This window comes from Desmodus rotundus, chromosome 11 (genome assembly GCF_022682495.2).
Source record: "Desmodus rotundus isolate HL8 chromosome 11, HLdesRot8A.1, whole genome shotgun sequence".
In the NCBI taxonomy this organism is placed as follows: domain Eukaryota; kingdom Metazoa; phylum Chordata; class Mammalia; order Chiroptera; family Phyllostomidae; genus Desmodus; species Desmodus rotundus.
In genome coordinates this window covers 4,890,968-4,911,686 of record NC_071397.1, presented here as the reverse complement: position 1 = coordinate 4,911,686, position 20,719 = coordinate 4,890,968, and the positions used below count along the sequence as shown (strand labels likewise).

Here is a 20,719-nt window from a genome sequence, read left to right as displayed (position 1 = left end):
TAGTTACCTACAAGTGAGCCCCCAAAAGACTGTCAGCTGATCTCTCAAAAGAAACTTTGTGGGCTAGAAGAGATTGGCAAGAAATATTCAAAGTGATGAAAAGCAAGGACCTACAACCAAGACTACTTTACCCAACAAAGCTATTGTTTAGAGTTGAAAGACAGATAAAGAGCTTCACACACACACACACACAAAGCTAAAGGAGTATGTCACCACTAAACCAGCATTATATGAAATGTTAAAGGGTTTTCTTGAAGAAGGAGGAGGAAGAGGAGGAGGAAGAGAAGAATTTGAACAATAAAATGGCAACAAATACATATCTATCAACAATTGAATCTAAAAAACAAAATAAACAAGCAGTGTAGAAACAAAGTCATAGATACAGAGAACATTTTGATAATTGTCAGGTGGAGGGGAGTTGGGGGTTTGGGCAACAAAGGTGAAGGGATTAAAAAATACACATTGGTAAAAAATGGGCAAAGAACCGAACAGCCACTTCTCCAGGGACATACAGAGGGCCCAGAGACATATGAAAGGATGCTCAGCATCACTAGCCATCAGAGAGATGCAAATTAAAACCACAATGAGATACTACTTCTCACCAGTCATAATGGCCATCATAACCAAATCAACAAACAAGTGCTGGCAAGGTTGTGAAGAAAAGGGAACCCTAGTGCATTGTTGGTGGGATTGCAGACTGGTGCAGCCACTATGGAAAGCAATATGGAATTTCCTCAGAAAACTAAAAATGGAACTTCCTTTTGACCCAGCAATTCCGCTGCTGAGATTGTACCCTAAGAGTCCTGAAACACCAATCCAAAAGAACCTATTCACTCCAATGTTCATAGCAGCACAATTTACAATAGCCAAGTGTTGGAAGCAACCTAAGAGCCCATCAGTAAATGAGTGGATCAATAAAATGTGCTACATTTACACAATGGAATTCTATGCAGCAGAAAGAAAGAAGGAAATTCTACCCTTTGTGACAGCATGGATGGAACTGGAGAGCATTATGCTAAGTGAAATAAGCCAGGTGGTGAAATACAAATACCATATGATCTCACCTATAAGTAGAACCTAATCAACAAAACAAACAAGCAAGCAAAATATAAGCAGATACACTGAAATTAAGAACAAACTGACAGTAACTAGAGGGGAGGCGGGAGGGGATAATGGGGGGGGGGGTTTGCCAAGGATCATGTATAAAGGACTCATGGACAAAGCCAAAGGAGGGTAGGATTGAGGGTGGGAGGTGGGGATGGCTGGCATGGTGGGAGTGGTAGAGGGAAAATGGAGAAATTTATACTTGAACAACAATTAAAAAAAAGAGAGGAGGGGGAAAGAAATACAAATTGGTAGTTACGGAATAGTCGTGGGGATAGAATACAGTATAGGAAATAGAGGAGCCAAAGAATACATATGCATGACCCATGTACATGGACAGGTGGTGTGGGGATTGCCTGGGGGAGCAGGGCTGGGATTGGTTGGACGGGGAAAGAGGAAAAATTAGGATAACCATAATAGCATAATTAATAAAATATAATTTAAATGTAAAAAGTGCTTGCTTTTAAGTTACATTTAAAAATATATTTTATTGATTATGCTATTACAGTTGTCCCAATTTTCCCTCTTTGCCCCCCTCTACCTGGTAACTCCCATTCCCTCCAGCAATCCCCTCCTTAGTTCATGTCCATGGGCCATGCATATAAGTTCTTTGGCTTCTCCATTTCCTATACTGTTCTTACCCTCCCCCTGTCTATTTCCTACCAATTTGTACTTCTTCATCCCTGCACCTATTGCCCCCTCCTCCCCTTTCCCCCTCCCAGCTGATAGCCCTCCAAATGGTCTCCATATCTGTGATTCTGTTTTTGTTCTGCTTGTTTGCTTAGTTTGTTGTTTAGGTTCAATTGTTGGTAATTGTGGATTTATTGCCATTTTAATGTTCATGGTTTTCATCTTCTTTTTCTTAAATAAGTCCCTTTAACATTTCATATAATAATGGCTTGGTGATGATGAACTCCTTTGGATTTACCTTGTCTGGGGGGCACTTTATCTGCCCTTCAATTCTTTATCTGCTGGGTCGATTAATCTGGGTTGTAGGTCCTTGCTTTTCATCACTTTGAATACTTCTTGCCAGTCCCTTCTAGCCTGCAAAGTTTCTTCTGAGAGATCAACTGACAGTCTTATGGGAACTCCTTTGTAGGTAACAATCTGCTTTTCACTTGCTGCTTTTAAGATTCTCTTTACCTTTTAAAAATATTTATTTATATATTTATTTATTTATTTCCAGAGAGAGGGGAAGGGAGGGAGAAAGAGAGGGCGAGAAACATTGATGTGAGAGAGAAACGTCGATCAGTTGCCTCTCAGACACACCCCCACCGGGGACCATGTCCTGACTAGGGAGGGGGCTGCACCCCAACAGGAACCAAACCGGAGACCCAGGCATGTGCCCTGACTAGAAATCAAACTGATGACCTTTCGCTTTGTGGGACAATGCCCAGTCGACTGAGCCCCACTGGTCACAGCTGTCGGCTAGACATTGTGATTTCTGCCTTGTCGAATACTGAATATTTTTATATTTTTATACGTATTCTTGAGCTCTGTTCTGGGATGCAGTTAAGTTAGTTGGAGACATCTTTATCTTTTCAGGCCTTGCTTTTAACATTTGTTAGTCGGGGCTGATACGGTGGTCAGTCTGGAGCTTGCTGTTCCCACTAGTACAGCAAGATCTTTTTGTGTACTCTACATAATTCCCCATGAATCATGAGGTTTTCCAGTCCAGTTGGTAAGAAAAAACACTATTTCTGTCCCTGTCTGAGCACCCGAGGGGGGATTGTTTCCTCTGACCCGGGTGAGTGATTCTTTCCCCAGGTTTGGGTAGTTTATTCCCATAAACATGGTTATCATTATTCAGTCGAATACTCACAAGGGACCCTCTGCACATCACCAGGGTTCTCTCTGCATTTCTCTCCTCTCTGGCCCTCTGTCCTGTGAACCCCAGAAACTTTGGTCTCCCCAGACTCTCAGATCCCTCTTTTGAAGTTGGGGCTCTTCCTGGATTCCTCCTCCCTGCTCTGCAGCCTGAAAATTCTTGTAAGGCATTAATCTGGAGCAATCCTAGAGCTCACCCCCTCTGTTTCCTGTATCCTGGAGAGCAATATCCTTCACTGACTGCTTTTTTAGTAAGTTTCACACATTTTGTGCATTTTTGTTTTTCTTGGGTAGGAGAGTGAATCAGGTTCCTATGACTCCATCTTGTATGGAATTAGAAGTGTCCACTGAGTTAATATTGGTAGTAAAACAAAAAACCCAGCCCAAGGTGGGAACAGAAAAAAGAAAAATGCAAACTAATGAGTTTATCACAAGTTTGGTTATATCTTAAGGTATAGGTGATTGACAGCAGGAACAATTTATGAACTATAACTATCTTCTATACTAGCCACGTTTTATAACTCTCTGAAATCACCTAAGATATGTTTCACACACACTGACATCATGCGAACCAGGTTTGGGAATTACATTCTAAAAGAGAGAAACATAGGGAAAAAATACAATAATGATTAAATTAAAAATAGAAATAAAAGTTAAACATAGCTCAGTATACTTTTTAAAAAGATTTTATTTACTTATTTTCAGAGAGAGGGGAATAGAAGGGAAAAGAGAGATGAGAAACCTCGATGTGAGAGAGGAACATCAACTGGTTGCCCCTTGTAGGTGCCCAACCAGGGACCACACCTGCAACCCGGCACGTGCCCTGACCAGGAATAGAACCAGCAGTGACATTTCACTTTGCCGGATGACACCCAACCAACTGAGCCACACTAGTCAGGGACAGCTCAGTATACTTTTTAGTAGATTTTTTAATTTTTTTAGACCATATATGTCAGAAGCGTTCAGGTGACTGAAAACTCAAGAGAAAGAAGAAAATATAGTGCAATGAAATATGAATGAAGGTGCTCGATTTTCGCCCAGCTAGGACATTTACAGACCTCGTACTTCACATGGTGTGTGGGTATCCTGGAGTAGACAGCTTTTACTGCAGCGCAGTAAATAAATAGAAAGTACAAGATAAATAAAAAGTACCTGATGTTCCTTCATAGTTTTCCCTGAATCCACACTGATTCTCTTCTTAAAGGGGGATTTGTATTTCTAATTTGATATTTCCTTCTAAAAGAGGGGAGAATTATAATATTCTGTTTGCCAAAGCCAAGGAGAATAAAATAAATTGTAACTGCTATAGGAGTTACTGAAGTAGGGGTTGTGGAAGAAGTCTACATAAGAAGTCAGGATTGCAGTAGTTACATATGACGTCAATAAGGAGATGAGACATGATATGTCTTGAAAGATGAGTATGATTTTAATGTGACAAAGAGACAAGGAACATTCCACAAAACACTCATGATATATCAAAATATCCAGGGAATCAACCGCGTGACCTTTCAGTTTGCTGGACAACGCCCAAGCCACTGAGCCAGCCCAGTCCAGGCTGAGATCTTTATTTTTTTCACATGAAAGAACCCAAGACAAAATCAGGTTTAAACACTCAGTGGCAGCCCCTAAAGGGGCTGAATCAGGATTTGAGTTTTTGTTGTCCGGCACGCAAAGATAAGTCTCTCAACTGTGGTGCTCCCGGAACAAGACTCTGCCTCTTTGACTGAAATGGGAAAAGACCATGGGGTTCATCCCTGCTGCCTGGACTGGGGCCTCCTTGTGGTGCCGCAGTGGGGGAGGGGACAGCCAGTCTCTGTGACACGTCTGTGATCCTCATATACTTTCTCACAGGGCTGCCAGTGTCAGTGCAACTGCGGTGGCAGCCACAGCATATGTTTCATAAGCCGAGAATTTTCCTGTGCGACATTGTTCCCATGGCCAATTACCACCTCTGTGAGAAGTTCCTTCTGTTCACCTCCAAGGAGACATTTGGGGTGTCTGGTGGAGACTCTTTTAGTTCCATGTTCCCCGGGGGAGAAAGGTGTACACTGAGGAAGCGGAAAATCCTCAGTTCCGACACGTGGTGGGTAGTTGAAAATATTTTCATTTTCATTATTTTTGCTCTGTATGTCTGCTTCAGGGGAATATTGCTTCATGTTTTTATCTAAAATAAAAATGAGATGCTAATAGTCATGCCCAGATAAATGATAAAACTTCTCTTCCATTTTCCTTCCTCTGGTCCTCCCTCCAAATTTATGTTTTAAGTTGCATTCAAATGGACATACATGGCAATATTGCACTTTTTAAGAGCCAAGTGTATGTCAACAAACACTGTGGCAAGATCAACGTCCCACATGAGAGCACAAGGAGCTCCATGGACCTGCTCCCCAGTGAAACTGCTGAAAATTACTAAAACACACACATACACAAATCATCTGGAAAGGTTCAAAGGGCAGATAGCCAATGAAGAAACATCTACTCAAGAAAGTCAAAGATTTGGTAAGAAAAGTAAGATTCTTTGGTTTTGAACCAAGATCACTTCCTCCCTCCCCTCTCCCGACTCAGCCAGGCAGAAACTCTACTCCAGACTAGTGCAGCCAAGAATGTGGGCTCCCTCCCCCGGGTCCCCAACGCAGGGTTTTCTCCCCAGGAGGAGCAGGACATTGGCGTTTCTCACCCTAGCCCCAGGTCCCTGATGCTGAGGCTAAAACATGGAGGTTCCCTTTGTTGTCCAGCCCTGCTCATGGGATAGAGGCACTAGGCTGGACATGGCACCACTGTAAGTGCTGGGACCCCCACTGCCTGTGCCCCAGTTGTGAGGTGGTGGCAGCAATGACAGAGCAGGCAATCCAAGAAGACCTCAAGCTACTGTCTTTTCTCCCTCACACAGCACTCAAACTCTAAAGCAGGAGCGTCACTAAGGCGGAAGCAGACAATTGTCTCTGCCCACAGCCCCACGGGGCCAACCCAGAGATTTTGGCTGGGGCCTGGGAGAAGTAGGCCAGAGAACAGATAGTCTGCAATTTCTTCACACAGGAATTTGCTTCATTTACAACAGAGCAGGCACAAGTTCAAGCCTAAAGGCACTCTAAGAAATAGTGAAGGTTGTGGCAGAAAGCAATCGGAGATTTGTAGGGCCGATGAAGACACAGGCCAAATTGCAGGCCTGCTAGTTTTCAGGAAACGATGGGAAAGAAACAACTGGGAGAAGCCCTCCTGGGAGCAGAACAAATATCAAGCACTGACTTTTGTACCTATTATTTCAAACCAGCCCAAATGTGACTGGCTTTGTCTGTAGAGCAATTTTTGCCCCAGGACATTATGGAGAACAATAGAGCAATCAGTCAGCACCTATGATCCTGCCCAAACCACCATTGTCCTGGAGTGTGGGCCCAAAACCGCACCTCCCCAGGAAACAACATGGGAGGCTTCACACGGTGCAGCATGGGGTTGGGAAGGTGGAGATTTAATTACTAAAATAACCCAAACGTTCACTAAACAAGTGGACAAGCAAATAACGATAATAAGCCTGGTGGATGGTGGGGACGCCAAGCAGAGTTGCTACGATATCGTATGTGAAGTGCCCAGTTTCCAACTGCAGCAACAACAAAACCGGAGACCTGCAAAGAAGGCATGACCCACACACCAGGGGAAAAGCAGGCCACAGACACTGCCTGCGAGAGTGGCAAAACATTTGATTTAACAGGAAAAGTCTTTAAAATGGCCGTTGCAAATATGTTTCAGAAGCGAAAGGAAACCATGACTGAAGAAGTAAAGAAAAATGTAACAGCAGTGTCACATCAAGCAGGGAATATCGATAAGGAGGCACGAATTCCATAAAAAAGAACCAAATGGAAATTCTTTTATTTTTTGTTTTTTAATCCTCACCTAAAGATGATAGATAGACTTTATTTTATTTATGTATTTCTAAAGAGAGAGGAAGAAAGTGATAAAGAGAGGAAGGGAAACATGAATGCGTGGTTGCCTCTCACACACCCCCAGCTGGGGACCTGGCCTGCAACCCAGACATGTGCCCAGACTGGGAATTGAACCGGTGACCTTTTGGTTCTCAGGCCAGCTCTCAATCCACTGAGCCACATCAGCCAGGGCCCAAGGATATGTTATTTAAATTGATTTTTAAGAGGAGAGGAAGGAGAGAGAGAGAGAGAAACATCAATGTAACAGAGAAACATACATGCCCCCATATACGCCCCAACTGGGAATCAAACCCACAACCTAGGTATGCAACCTGACTGAGAATCAAACCTGCAACTTTTCAGTGTATGGGGCGATACTCCCACCAATTAGTCACCTGGCCGGGGCTCATGTAGAAATTATTGAGTTGAAAAGTACAGTAACTGAAATGAAGCATTCACTAGAGAGGCTCAACAGTAGATTTGAACTGGCAGATGAAAGAATTAGTAAAATTTAAGGTAGGTAACAGAGATTATGCAATCTAAAGAACATAGAGAAAAGATGAAGAAAAATAAGTAGAGCCTCTGAGAAATATGGGATATTGTTAAGCTACCAACCAAAATATGCAAAGTGGTAGTGTTGGAAGAAGAGGAAAGAAAGGAACAGAAAAAAAATATTTGAAGAAATAATGGCTGAAAACTTCCCAAATTTATTGAAAAACTCTAGCCTACAACCAGTAAGCTTAACAAATTCCAACTAGGTTAAATGCAAAGGCTCCATGAACAGACACTGCATAGTAAAAGTGCTCAAGTAAAAGAGAAGAAAGTGTTGAAAGCAGGAAGAAAAAAATGACTCATCACTTAGAAGGGAATCCCAGTAAGATTAATAGCTGGTTTCTAAGCAAACACAATGGGAGCCAAATCGCAGGATAACATATTTAAAGTGTTTTCAAAAACCCACTGTTAACCAAGAATCCTATATCCAGCAAAGGCTCAGATTCTCTCTGAGTTCTAGGTTGATGGAGGTGACTTCATAGTAGATGTGGCTATTTGGAAGTCCCCCAGGAACTCAGACCCACCATTTCCCAACTGTCCTCCTCCTCATCTTCCCCACCCCCATCCTAAGTGTGCTTCTGCCTCCGAGCTCCACACTTCAGTGAATGGACCACCCTCCACCCAGGAGCTCATTCCAGACTCCTCCTCCCACAGCCCCAACCCTCAAATACAAAGTCACTCCCCCCAACATCCCTCTGTTGTCTTGCTTCACCTCATTTTCTTCACCAGCTTCTCAACTGTTGTGCCTCCACTTTGTCCCCTTTCTGACCCATGATCCCCACAGCAGCAAGAAATATTTTTCTAAAATGAGACTTCCCGCCAAGATGGAGGCATAGGTAGACACACTGTGCCTCCTCGCACAACCAAAAGAAGGACAACAACAATTTAAAAATGGAAAACAACTAGAACTGCCAGAAAATAGAACTGTATGGAAGCCCAACAACCAAGAGTTAAAGAAGAAACACTCACCCAGACCAGTAGGAGGGGCGGAGACAGGCAGCTGGGTGGAGAGGACTCGAGGCAAGGTGGCGGCTGGCAGACTGGGTGGTCCCACATTCGTGCGCAGATAAACTGGGAGGAACAAAGGGAGACTGAAGCAGACCTCGCAACCCAGGGCTCCAGCTCGGGGAAATAAAGCCTCAAACCTCTGACTGCAAACACCTGTGGGGGTTGAGGTGGCAGCAGGAAAAACTCCCAGTGTCACAGGAGAATTTGTTGGAGAGACCCACAGGGGCCTAGAGTGTGCACAGGCCCACTTATTCGGGAACCAGCACCAGAAAGGCCCACTTTGATTGTGGGTAGCGGGGGAAGTGACTGAAATCCGGCAGAGAGTGGAGCAAGCAGCACTATTCCCTCTCAGACCCTCCCCCACATATGGCCTCACAGCACAGCTACGTGCATTACCCCACCCTGGTGAACACCTAAGGCTCTGCCCCTTTACGTAACAGACGCGCCAAGACAAAAGAAAATGGCCCAAAAGAAAGAACAGATCAAAGCTCCAGAAAAAATACAACTAAGTGACGAAGAGGTAGCCAACCTATCAGATAGACAGTTCAAAACACTGGTAATCAGGATGCTCACAGAATTGGTTGAGTATGGTAGCAAATTACATGAAAAAATGAAGGATATGCTGAGTGAAATAAAGGAAAAAGTACGGGGAACCAATAGTGACAGGAAGGAAACAGACTCAAATCAATGATGTGGACCAGAAGGAAGAAATAAACATCCAACCAGAAAAGAATGAAGAAACAAGAATTCAGAAAAATGAGGAGAGGCTTAGGAACCTCCAGGATATCTTTAAATGTTCCAACATCCAAATCATAGGGGTGCCACAAGGACAAGAGGAAGAGAAAAAAATTGAAAACTTATTTGAACAAATAATGAAGGAGAACTTCCCTAATCTGGCAAAGGAAATAGACTTCCAGGAAGTCCAGGAAGCTCAGAGAGTCCCAAAGAAGCTGGACCCAAGGAGGAACACACCAAGGCACATCATAATTACATTAGCCAGGATTAAGCAGAAGGAGAGAATCTTCGAAGCAGCAAGAGAAAAGGAGACAGTTACCTACAAAGGAGTTCCCATAAGACTGTCAGCTGATTTCTCCAAAGAGACCTTACAGGCAAGAAGGGGCTGGAAAGAAGTATTCCAAGTCATGAAAGGCAAGGACCTACATCCAAGATTGCTCTATCCAGCAAAGCTGTCATTTAGAATGAAAGGGCAGATAAAGTGCTTCCCAGATGAGGTCAAGTTAAAAGAGTTCATCATCACCAAGCCCTTATTATATGAAATGTTAAAGGGATTTATCTAAGAAAAAGAAGATGAAAAATATGAACAGTAAAATGACAGCAAACTCACAGTTATTAACAACCACACCTAAAACAAAAACAAAAGCAAACAATTAGAACGTGAACAGAATCACAGAAATGGAGATCACCTGGAGGGTTATCAACAGGGGAGTGGGAGGGGGAGGAGAAGGGGAAAAGGTACAGAGAATAAGTAGCATAAATAGTAGGTAGAAAATAGACAGGGGGAGGGTAAGAACAGTATAGGAAATGTAGAAGCCAAAGAACTTACATGTATGACCCATGGACATGGAATAAAGGGAGGGAATGCAGGCAGGAGGGGGTGTGCAGGGTGCAGGGAAGTGAAAGGGGGAAAATGGGACAACTGTAATAGCATAATCAATAAAATATATTAAAAAAAGAAATATTTTTCTAAAATGCATATCAGATCCTGTCTCTCATACACACACACCCTGAAGACCCATCCCCATTGCCCTTCTCATGGCAGGTGGCAGGGGGCAGGTGGCAGGCAAGGCCCCTTCCTTTCTCTTGTCCCTGCCAACCCGTGTAGCCTACCCCTCTGTTCAGTCTACACTGAACTTGCTCTTTTCAAAATGACTTTGCCCATTTCTGATCCTACCTGGATGCTGTCCACTTTGCTGGGGGTGAAGTTTCTCCCTTTTCTGCCCAGTTAATGCCCACATCCTTTCACCCCACCTAGCATTCCATGTGAGACCTAGAGCTGAGCTACCGAGGCCATGAGTGAGACGCTGGTGGCCGTGGGTCCTTATGAACAGTCCCAGCCAAGTTGCATTGACTGCGTGAAGATGGGCTTTGTGATGGGTTGCGTCGTGGGCATGGCGACTGGCGCACTCTTCGGCATCTTTTCCTGTCCCAGGCTTGGAATGCAGGGCCGGGAGGTGATGGGAGGCATCGGGGACCAAGGCATCAGTGAAACCGTGACGCTGAGTGGTGGCACCTTTGGCGCATTTGTGGCTATTGGGATGGGTATTCGGTGCTAGTCAGAGCAATGGTTGCCCACATCTACCCCGTCCCATCAGTCCCAGCCCAGGTACCATAATAAAGACTTTGAGTAGTTTAAAAAAAATCAAAAAAACACATCCTTTAAAACACAAGATTAATGATAGCCTCCTCCAGAAAATCCTCTCCTGCTTCTCATGCTGGGTTAGAGCCTATTAGATCTTGAGAACGCTGGACCACCTCCTCCACAGCACTTATCACATTGCATTATACGTTTTAAGTTTTCTTTTCCTTAAAAATGTTTCCAAACATTTTATTTATTTGTTTCTTATTTATCTAGCTTCCTTGCTAGAGTGTTTACCTGTATCTCCAGCACTGAACCGAGTACCCGGCCCATAGTAGAGGCTCAATAGATGTTTGGCGAGTGAGTGTTGAATGCAGGTACCGAGGAGCGCAACAGGAAACAGAAAGAGAAGTCACGTGGTTCTTACAGTGACCCAGGAGGGAGGTGACAGGGCCAAAACCAAGGCTGGGGCAGCGGGGATGAGAAAACAGGGGGGTTGATAAAGACATTGCCTGACATCCGCAGCACAGGGTCAAACCGCAATACTGAACCCGTGTGGCTTGGGGCCCGAGTCTGGGCTGGTGCAGGCGAACATGGTTAATGGTTGCTCTGGTAGCTGCTCTGTGAGCAGGGACGAGGTGCGGGTTAGTTGGTGGGGACAGCAAAGTGTCGATGGAGCTAGCTATCTGGTGGCCAGCACACTGCCTCTCCCACCCCACCAGGGATGCTTCTTCGGGGTCTGGGCACAGCGGGAGGTTTGTGCGTCTAGCAAGAGCAAAGCTTTGGAGTCAGGCGGAGTGGGCGGACGATGGGGAATAACCACCCCATTTGGGATGGACCTTGAAAAGGTCCATTATGCTAAGTGAAGTAAGCCAGACACAAAAGGGCAAAGACTGTGTGGTCCACTTGCAGGAGTTACTTAGCATAGTAAAATTCGTAGAGGCGGAAAGGGACATGGTGGTTAACAGGGGGCTAAGGGGAGGGGAGGTGGGGAGTCTGCTTGCTGGGGACAAAGTGTTTCTGGGGAAGGTGAGAAAGTCTGGAGGTGGGGTGGTGGGCACGGTTACACGGCGATGGGCATGCGCCGGATGCCATTGGATAGGACACTCAAAGCGGGGGAAACAGTGATGTCTGTCATGTATATTTTACAATAAAAAAATTTCTACTGACCAAAAATTAAAAAAGAAAAGAATATCTGAGATTGATCGAGTGAGTGGTGAGTGAGGCGCAGGCCGGAGGGAGGAGCTGGCAGCCCGTCTGAGCTCTGCCAGGCCTGGGCAGGAGCCCCGTCACCTCGGACAGAGGCCACAGTCAGGCTTCCAGCCTTCGGAAACACGCCGGCCCAGCCCGAGGACTGCAACATCGCCTTCACGTGTGGCTGTTTCCCTTTCTCCTCCCTCACAGTGGCAGCTCTCCGGTGTGCTGAGGGAAGAGGAGGGGGCTTTGCTCTGGAATTCTCCGACCTGGGAGCCGGTGAGAAGGCGATCTCGGCTGGGAGAGACGTTTGCGAGGGGCCCAGCTTATCCCAGCCTTGGGTCCTCTGTAATAGACACGCCCCCAGCAGGGTCCACTTGGGCTCTGGGCGTGTCCCCAAGGCTGGAGCCAGCCTCCAGAGCTCAAGTTTGACTTGACAGAGGCTGCAGCTGGATGCTGGCCTGCTGGGTCTTTGGTTCTGTGATGGTGGCCTATTGTTGAGGTACCTTCGGCCTGGGCAGAGAAGATAGTAAACCTCCCCCCATTCCACTCAATGGTGGCTCCATGCCCTCACTGATGGCAGGGAGCAAAGTGGGGGAATTCCATTAGTGAGGCCTTAGAAGGAAAGACAGGGCACCCAGGGGAGGCACAGGCATGATTCCAGGCCCCTACGAGCCATGGTAGTTTTCTGACCTCAGAGAAACAAACATCCCAGAGAGGAGTCCAGAGTTGACTCTATCATAATTCCAGATACAGGAGTTTCCTAATTCCCACTGCCTGACAGGAACGCCCTTCTTGCCACCTTAAAGCTCAGCAGCAGTGGGAGCAGCAGAGCTGGGAGCTTCCTGCGCGGTGTCCAGGCCAGTGATGTCCCGTCCCCATGATGTGGTCGCTGATAGCTGGTTAGGTCAGAGCAAGGACCAGACCCCTGTCCCCATCCAACCTGCAGCCTGTGCACATACCATTATTACTCTGAGCACCCCCTTTTACCTCCAGTGGTGGGGGGCGCGGTGGGGATTTGTCCAGGGCTGGCTCTTCCATCGGGTCGTGTCTCTCCATGATTTTTTTTTTTCCCCTGCAGGAGATGCTCCGGTAAAACAAGCAGAAAATGAATAACAAGATGTTCTGCCTTTTGGCAGGCGTCTTCTCTATCCTCAGCACCATCCAGTTCCTCATCTTCGACTTGAACGAGGTTGTGTTTTTTGGCTACGAGGACAAGTTCCACATCTACATGGACATGACGTCTGGTTTAGCCGCGTGGCTCTTGGCCAACAGAAAGCACATCAGCATCAGCCTGTCCTCCATCACCATCAGCATCAGCTCCTTGCTCCTCTACTGCATCCACGAGAACAAATACGTGGGGCTGCTGTGCTACGCCGTGTGGATTGCCGTCTACGAGCTCACCAGCTTCTGCGTGGTCCTGATCACCAATGCTATCATCAAAGAGCAGTTCAAGGAGCTGGGCTACCTGCACTTGATCTTCCAAATCTCCCGTATGTTCCTGCACTCCTTCTGTCTGCCCTTTATCATCAAGTATACGTACAACCTTTATAAGGACCCCAAGAGTTTAAGCAAGATCAGCCGCCGCAGACGCTCATCCATCAGTACAATCGACTCGTGGCCATCTGTCGGGCCAGGAATGATGTACCGCAAGATAAACTGAACAGAGCCAGAAAGAAGAGAGAGAGAGAGAGAGAGAGAGAGAGAGTGGTCCCCAACAATAGAGCTCCCCTTTCCCCACCTGCTTTCTATTGGCTCTGCTTGCCTTTTCAGGGTTCTTCCGTTTTATGCATTTAAAAGTGATTCTGGGGGCGGGGGGAGGGTTGCATGGATCAATTATTGTACATGTGTGCTTTTATGGCTTGTTTTAGCATTAAATTATACGTGTGTTTACTTAGCCATTTCAGTGGTGTGTACTGTTGTCCCTCATGGTCCCTCCTCTCTACATGTCCTTAGTTTCTAGTTTTTCTCATGTGGATTGCCCAATGATGCCTGGTTCTGTCCCATAGAACTCCCTATGCGGATAGAAATGTTCTGTCTCTGTGCTGCCCACGAGCTACCCGTGGCTACAGAATGCTTGGGCAGAATGTGGCTCTTACAGCCCAGGACTTTTCAATGCTTTAGTTCATTTCGACTTCAGTAGCTGCATGTGGCTGGCTCGTCATGCTACTCTGCGGCTGCCACGCTGGAGCGCGCAGTCAGACGGAGCTTCTCTTACCCCTCCCTGCACGAGCCCACTGCGGGAACCTCTCTCCAGCACCAGGCATCACTCTGCTTCCCTCGCACTTTCCAGAAAACACTTCCTCACGTTGACTTGTAACGTGGCAAGAAGAATCCCCATTCAAGAAAGCTCCAGAGTTCTCAGCTTAAGCTCTATGGACATTTTGGACTGGTTAATTCTGTCTTTTAGAGGGCTGTCCTGGGCGCTGCAGTATGTTTAACTGCATCCCTGGCCTCTGCCCACTAGCTGCACTAGCATCCCCTCACCCTTGCGACAGCCAAGCACGTCTCCTTGCTGCCCTGGTCAGGTAGCTCAGTTGGTTAGCGCATTGTCCTGGTACGCCAAGGTTGTGGGTTCAATCCTCAGGGCACATATAAGAATCAACCAATGAATGTATAAATAAGTGGAACAACAAATCGATGTTTCTCTTCCTCTCTCTTTCTGTCTCTCTTTCTCTCTGTCTCCCCTTCCTCTCTCTCTCTTAAAAAAATCAATAAATAAAAATTTAAAAAATACATCTCATTGCCAAATGTTCCCTAGGGGGCAAAATTACCCCCATTTGAGAGCCATTACTTTAAAGCGATACGCCCCCAACATTGAGAGCTGGGGTGTCACTACTGTTCACTAATGAAGCGCATCTTTTCTGAGAGCTCTTTACATTCACCGCCTTTTACAGTTTTAATCCTAATGTTTCCATTTTATGGTTTGATGAAACCGAGACTGAAGACACTTGCTGTGTCTTGGTCAAACCCAAAGAAGGATTTGAATCTACATCATCAGACTTCATACACACATGTCCTACTTGGTCCCCTGCAGCATTCTTTCTTTTACCAAGATCTAAGAAAAAAGTGGGGGGACCTCCTTTTAAGATATTTGTTTCTTTCAAAAAATGTTGGGAGTTAAGTCAAGGGTCACTGTTTGGACCACACCCCCCGAACAGGGGGCATAATGACAGTACCCACTCTTAGGAACACTTTACCAGTGCTGGGTGCTATTCTAACATTTCCCTCCATTCTTTCCACCACCCCGTGGTGGATTTGGACCCAGGACAGTTCCCAAAATGACCACCAGGTGGCAGTCAGCAATAAGCTTTTGCCTGGGGCTGCTTTGAAACCTTGGCCAGATGCTCTGGGGGTGGCTTATTTGGGATTTAGGGAGCCTCCAGCTGATGACCAAGGACTAATGGTGTGATTCCCCGTCCTGCTCTCACAAGGTGTGCTTTGGCTGGGTGTAACTTGCTACCAGAAACAAAACATAAAACCTGAGCCCACTTCAGGATTCTGCTCCCCCATCCCAGCTGGGGTGGTGATGGCAGATGGGGGGACTGGAGACCCATGTGGAGAAGAGGCGGAGGGACGGCAGAACTGTGAGCTGCCTGATGCGGGACAATTTAAGGTGCTCAGATACAAGGCCGGTGCCCCTTTACCCGGGTACTTCTCCAACCTGTTGTTTGCGTCTGCCTCCACTTGCTGGCCTCCCATTCTGTGTGGGTCCCACTTCCCTGAAATGAGACTGCTCTTGGGAAGGTGATCTCTACACTGCCCAGTCCCAGTTCAGTTCTCGGCCTTCTCTTTCGGGTCCTCTTCGTGGCCTTTGTCAGCTGAACCCTCCCTGTTTTGCAAGCAGTCTCTTCTCTTGGCCTGTGGACACCAGGGCTTCCTTCGCCCTGCACTGCCTTTGCAGTGCTCCCGGTTCCGCCCCCGCCCCCTCCTCTCCTCTGCCTCAGTCACTTCCGGCTCTCACCCAGGCCCGTGACAGTAACCCCCGTGAGGACTGCAGCCTGGACCTCCTCCCTGAACTGTACACTTGATGCAGTTGCACTAACCGGTGCCCCCAGTGCCACCCTCTTTCTCCGTACGCCATTTCCCCACCCAGCAGTCGAAGGAACCCTGCCGAGCCCTTAGGCAGATTGTGTCTGTCCTCTCCTCAGGTTCTACCTGTCCTCCCTCCACACTCAGACAGAGGCCTGAGTGCTTACCTGTCATGCCAGGTGCTCAGCGATCCAGTTCCCTGTCATCCCTGCAATCTCCTTTCTAACCACTTTGGCCCTCTGCTCCAGCCACACTGACTTCCTCGCAGTTCCTCTTACACACCCAGCACACTCTAGCCTCGGGGCCTTTGCACGAGCTATTCCTTTGTCCTGGAATGTTCTTACTCTGGATAACCACTGGCTCCCTCTTTTGTTTCTTTCAAATGTCTGCTCAAAAGATGTCAAAGAGACCTTCTTACCAACCTGTGTGAAACAGCCCCTCCTCACCCTACTATCACCTGACTTACCTCTCCATCCCCCCAAAATAGGAGCACCATATTTCTTCACTGGTGTTTTCCCAGCACCTAAAACAACACCTGGCATGTAACAGGTACTCAATAAGTATTTGTGGAATGAATGAACACAAACCCTCAGCAGAATCGAACGGCCTGTTGTTGCTTGTTTCCCAAATGGTGGTTACGGCGGGTAGTCTGGTGAGGGGCAGATTCCTGCTGCTCCTCAGCCGCCCTTTCTTGGTTCCTCTTTTCTCACTCATTTCTGGGGTCTCTGGTGAACACTGTAAAGGTGGTAAAATACCTGCAGAGGACCTGATTTCGGCTTTCCTGTCCCACTTCTCTTCCCTAATCCCTTTCCCTTGCAACAGCTGCTGACACTGAAAACACCACCTCACCTCCCAGCTCTCCCTCACCAAGCCTAAAACAAACCTCGGAACAGTGCAGTGGCGCCTGGGAAGGACAACACTCTGAGAGCTGCCGCCCACGCCTGTGAAGAGCTCCAGCTTTCCATCCTCCCTTTCCTCACTGGGTTCGCACGTCCTGAGCGAGGAGTATGGAATACCTTGGGAAGCAAGGCACAGCCCACATTCCCAGTGGCTCCCAGACTACTGAGCAGCTCAGTCACTCGGGGCCACCTACATCCAGTATGACAGGTGCTGGGAGTCACAGGACAAGTCCCAACCCTTGGAAGGTAAAAAGTCAGGGAAGTCTTCCTGGAGAAGGGAACCTTGGGGCTGAGTCCTAGAAGAGAGTATGATTTAGCTCTGAGAAGGGTGGGGAGGAACTGGAAAGGTGGGAGCCTGAGAAGGTGCCAATACCCCTGGGATAGTCACGCTGTAAGTTCTTATCTGTCATTTCCACCTCGGGTGAAGGAAGGGGCTCAGTTCGGGGGAAGATGGTGTCAGAAGAAAGCAAGCAGGCAAGAACTTCCTCAGAGAGGAGAGGGTCTTCCCTTTTCCCACGGCCTCATTGTTTTGAGCTTCTTTCTTTCCCACCTTACTGCTCTCCCCGGTGCTCAAGACCTCTTCCAGCAGCGCGTCCCACAGAACACAGATGTCACTCTGTGCTGACCTCTCCCACTGGTTTCAAGATGTGCAAATGTTTGTCTGTTTTACTTCTTTTTCCTCATGGCCACGGGTCTCCATTTTCCCTGCCTCCTTTCCCCCAGGCTCCTCTCATCCATCAGTTGCTACTATGCTCGGCCTTCGACGCCCTCTTTTTTTCTTGCTTTGGTCTTGTCTGCCTACTGGTCTGTACATGTGGACTGGGGCTGTGCTCTTCTTTCCCAATTTGCCCGCCCAACAAGTGGTTCTCCGAGGCCCCCGAGAGCCCGTCCCCGCGTGAGGCGGCTTTCACGTGGGCAGGCCGCTTGTGAAACCCCTCAGCTTCCTTCCCCTTGCCTTTGTCCCTTTGCCAGTCACTAGTGAAATAGAAACTTGCCCAAATGCTTATATTTTTTAAATAAATGAACGAGGAGTTTCTGGGAAATCGGCTTTACAGATGCCTCCTGACTCTACTGATTTTGTTTCCTAAACCAGGGCTTTGTGTGTGTGTGAGTGTGTGTGGGGTGTGTGCACGAGACTGTGTTTGCGTGTCTGTCTGTGGATACAAATGTTTCCGTGTGCACACATTGGCGTTGTATGTATATGTCTGTGTGCGCGCGTTTGCACTTTGTGTACGTGTAAAAGGCTGAGTTAAACAATTATTTGCTGATTATCAGAAATAACTTACATAGTAGGAAAAAAGAAATAACTTACGTCTTATAGATATCAAAAGGTCAACTGTCTTCAAAACCTCCTGCCTCCTACCCGAACTGCCGTCTCCCTTCCGAAATATACTCCATGGGGGCCACACTAGACTGCATCCTATTTGAAGGGGGACGCTGGCTTTCCTCTCGCCCCAGCAGTGCGATGCTGACGAGGTGTGTTTTATGAACGACCTGGAGAGTGGAACTGGACGCCCTCTTCTTTCTCAGACCGTGTTTTATGGGGACAAGGATGCTTTTCAGAGGGCTTGGGAGACAGCAGTTGTAAGAAGTGTAATAACAGTTGCCCAGGCAACTAGAGATCCTATCAAATCTGCAAATAGATACTTGGCAACTCCTTTTCTCTTTTCTTTTTTAATTAGTTTATCAATTTATTTATATTTAGAGAGAGGGGATGGGAGGGAGAGAGGGAGGGAGAGCAGCACTGATGTGTGAGGGAAACAATGATCGGTTGCCTCTCGTACATGCCCCAACCGGGGACCGAACCCACAACCTAGGCAAGTGCCCTGACTGAGAGCCAAACACACGACCAAGGCAAATTCCCTGACTGGGAAGCAAACGGGTGACCTGTCTCTTTGTAGGAACAACGCCCAACTAACTGATCCACGCTGGCCCAGGCTTGGCAGCTCCTTCTCAAGCTTTCCCAGCTCCTTGCATCTTCCTCTGCCTTGGCCGAACCTGCTGCCAGCTTCCCTGACCTCAGCCCGCCCCACTCACCCCACCCACCCCAACCTCCCGTCCAAGGATTTCTTACATTTTTTGGCAAAATGCTATTTTACTTAGCATTTGATCACCTTTGTACAAGAACCACCCTCCCTCCCCTCCTCTGACATCCTGGAACACATCTATGCTTCCTAAACATGTGCATTCACGCCTGCTTTCTTTCTTTCTTTCTCTCATTTATTCATTTATCACAATGCATGGCTTGTCAACTATCTGCTGGGCATTATTGGAAGAAGTGAGGCAAAACAAACAAACAAATAAAAATAGGATGCGGTCTTGGTCCTGAATCAAGAAGGGAGGAATTACAATATTACATAAAAAACGAAGTGACAGGGGTGAGTCCAAAGTGCTGTGTTATCTCTATTTGTCAGTGATTTGTTCAACAAATGTTAATTGAGCCCCATTCTAGATGTTAGAGCTGTAGGGGTACAGGAAACAGATAAAGTTTCTGCTCTCATGAAACTTGCGTTCTAAACAGGAAGACAATTTATAAATAAGTGAACATCTAAGAATATGTCATAATCTCAGCTAGTGACAGATGCAACGAAGAAAAGGAAACAAGGTGATACAATGTGGTTTTACCCCAGAGAGTGAGGCTTAGCCACTCCTAATAAGCCCAGCCTCTTGTGATTGATTGTTTCAGGAGCAGGCCCAAAGCCTAGTGGACGGGGCCCCTAGGAGGCCTTGGATAAGGAATGTCTCTCTGGGGAGGGGAGGCTTCGCAGGACTGTGAAGCTCTGTGGGAATGGCATTCTGAGCAGAGGGAACACTTCTGTTGTGACCAAAGAACAGTCAGAAAGCCAGTGGCTAGAACACAGTGAGGAGGGGCATGGGGAACGTGGTGGGTCAACGGGTCCAGCATCCTTTACAGCCCCTGCAGTGCATCTTCCTGAACCAAACGCTCCCGACTCCCTTGCAGCAGCGGCTGGATTGGAGTTTTCAAAAATAGAGCAACCGCCTGCCCTTCAAAGGCATTTAAAGCACGTGAGTGATACAATCGATGTGTACTGCCAAGCTGGAAGGAATCTTAGGAATCGCTGTACCCAGTTAGTCCTTCTTCTTCTGGGTGGGAACCTTGGGCCCAGAGGGTGAGGTAGCTGGTTCAAGGTCCTGGGGCTCAGTGGCAAGAGCTGGTCCTTGAACCCTGATCTCTGAACACAAGACCGGGCCCCTTCAGTGTCACCAACTGACAAAGTCTCACTTATCTGTTCTTTCCTTCAATCCCCCAACACTTGTCTGCACCGCACTGTTCCCCTAATTTTCTAATTAGTTCAATTCAATTCCACAAATACTTCTTATAACCTACCGCATGCTAGGCTGTGCAGACATGGGAAAACCCTCATAAAGAGCTCCTTACCCAGTATCATGAATGGATACCAAAGAAAATACAGAACGATTTTCATGCAGAGATTAGTAGAGATGCACATATTTCCCAGCTCTTACCCCCGAAAGAGCTCAGAGGCAGTGACACCCCAGCAGCAGTGAGCACAAGCGCACCCCAGATTTGGTTTTTCAGTACCATTCTCCCACAATAGGGCCTCGGGCACTCTGAGAAGTGGTTGATTCGGGCTGGGAAGGTCAAACCCAGCATGAGTCTGGGGCACCTTGCGGCGTCAGGAAGCAGGAAAGTGCCCAGAAAAGGATGGGAGCTCCCCCAAAAGACACAGGAACCAAACAGAAGTTGGCTCCCAAGGGCCAACGCTGATACAGCTTGGCAACAAAGTGAGCAACGATCGCATTGGATTTTATCACCCACAGAATAAAGTAAATATCCAGGAGTCCATACTGATAGAAATAGATAATTGCATAAGAAATTACTTCCTTAA

The 20,719-nt window shown here is 47.1% G+C and overlaps 1 protein-coding gene and 1 pseudogene across 1 annotated transcript; both read left to right on the top strand.

The window, feature by feature from the left end:
- Positions 1–10,438: 10,438 nt before the first annotated feature.
- On the top strand, positions 10,439–10,702 carry LOC112302438 (reactive oxygen species modulator 1 pseudogene; annotated as a pseudogene).
- A 2,325-nt stretch (positions 10,703–13,027) lies between these two features.
- On the top strand, positions 13,028–15,950 carry TMEM217B (transmembrane protein 217B). Its single transcript, XM_045193443.3, is given in 4 exon segments — positions 13,028–13,516; positions 13,518–13,550; positions 13,552–13,626; positions 15,867–15,950. Coding segments are annotated over 4 exon segments (681 nt in total).
- The last annotated feature ends 4,769 nt before the right edge of the window (positions 15,951–20,719 follow it).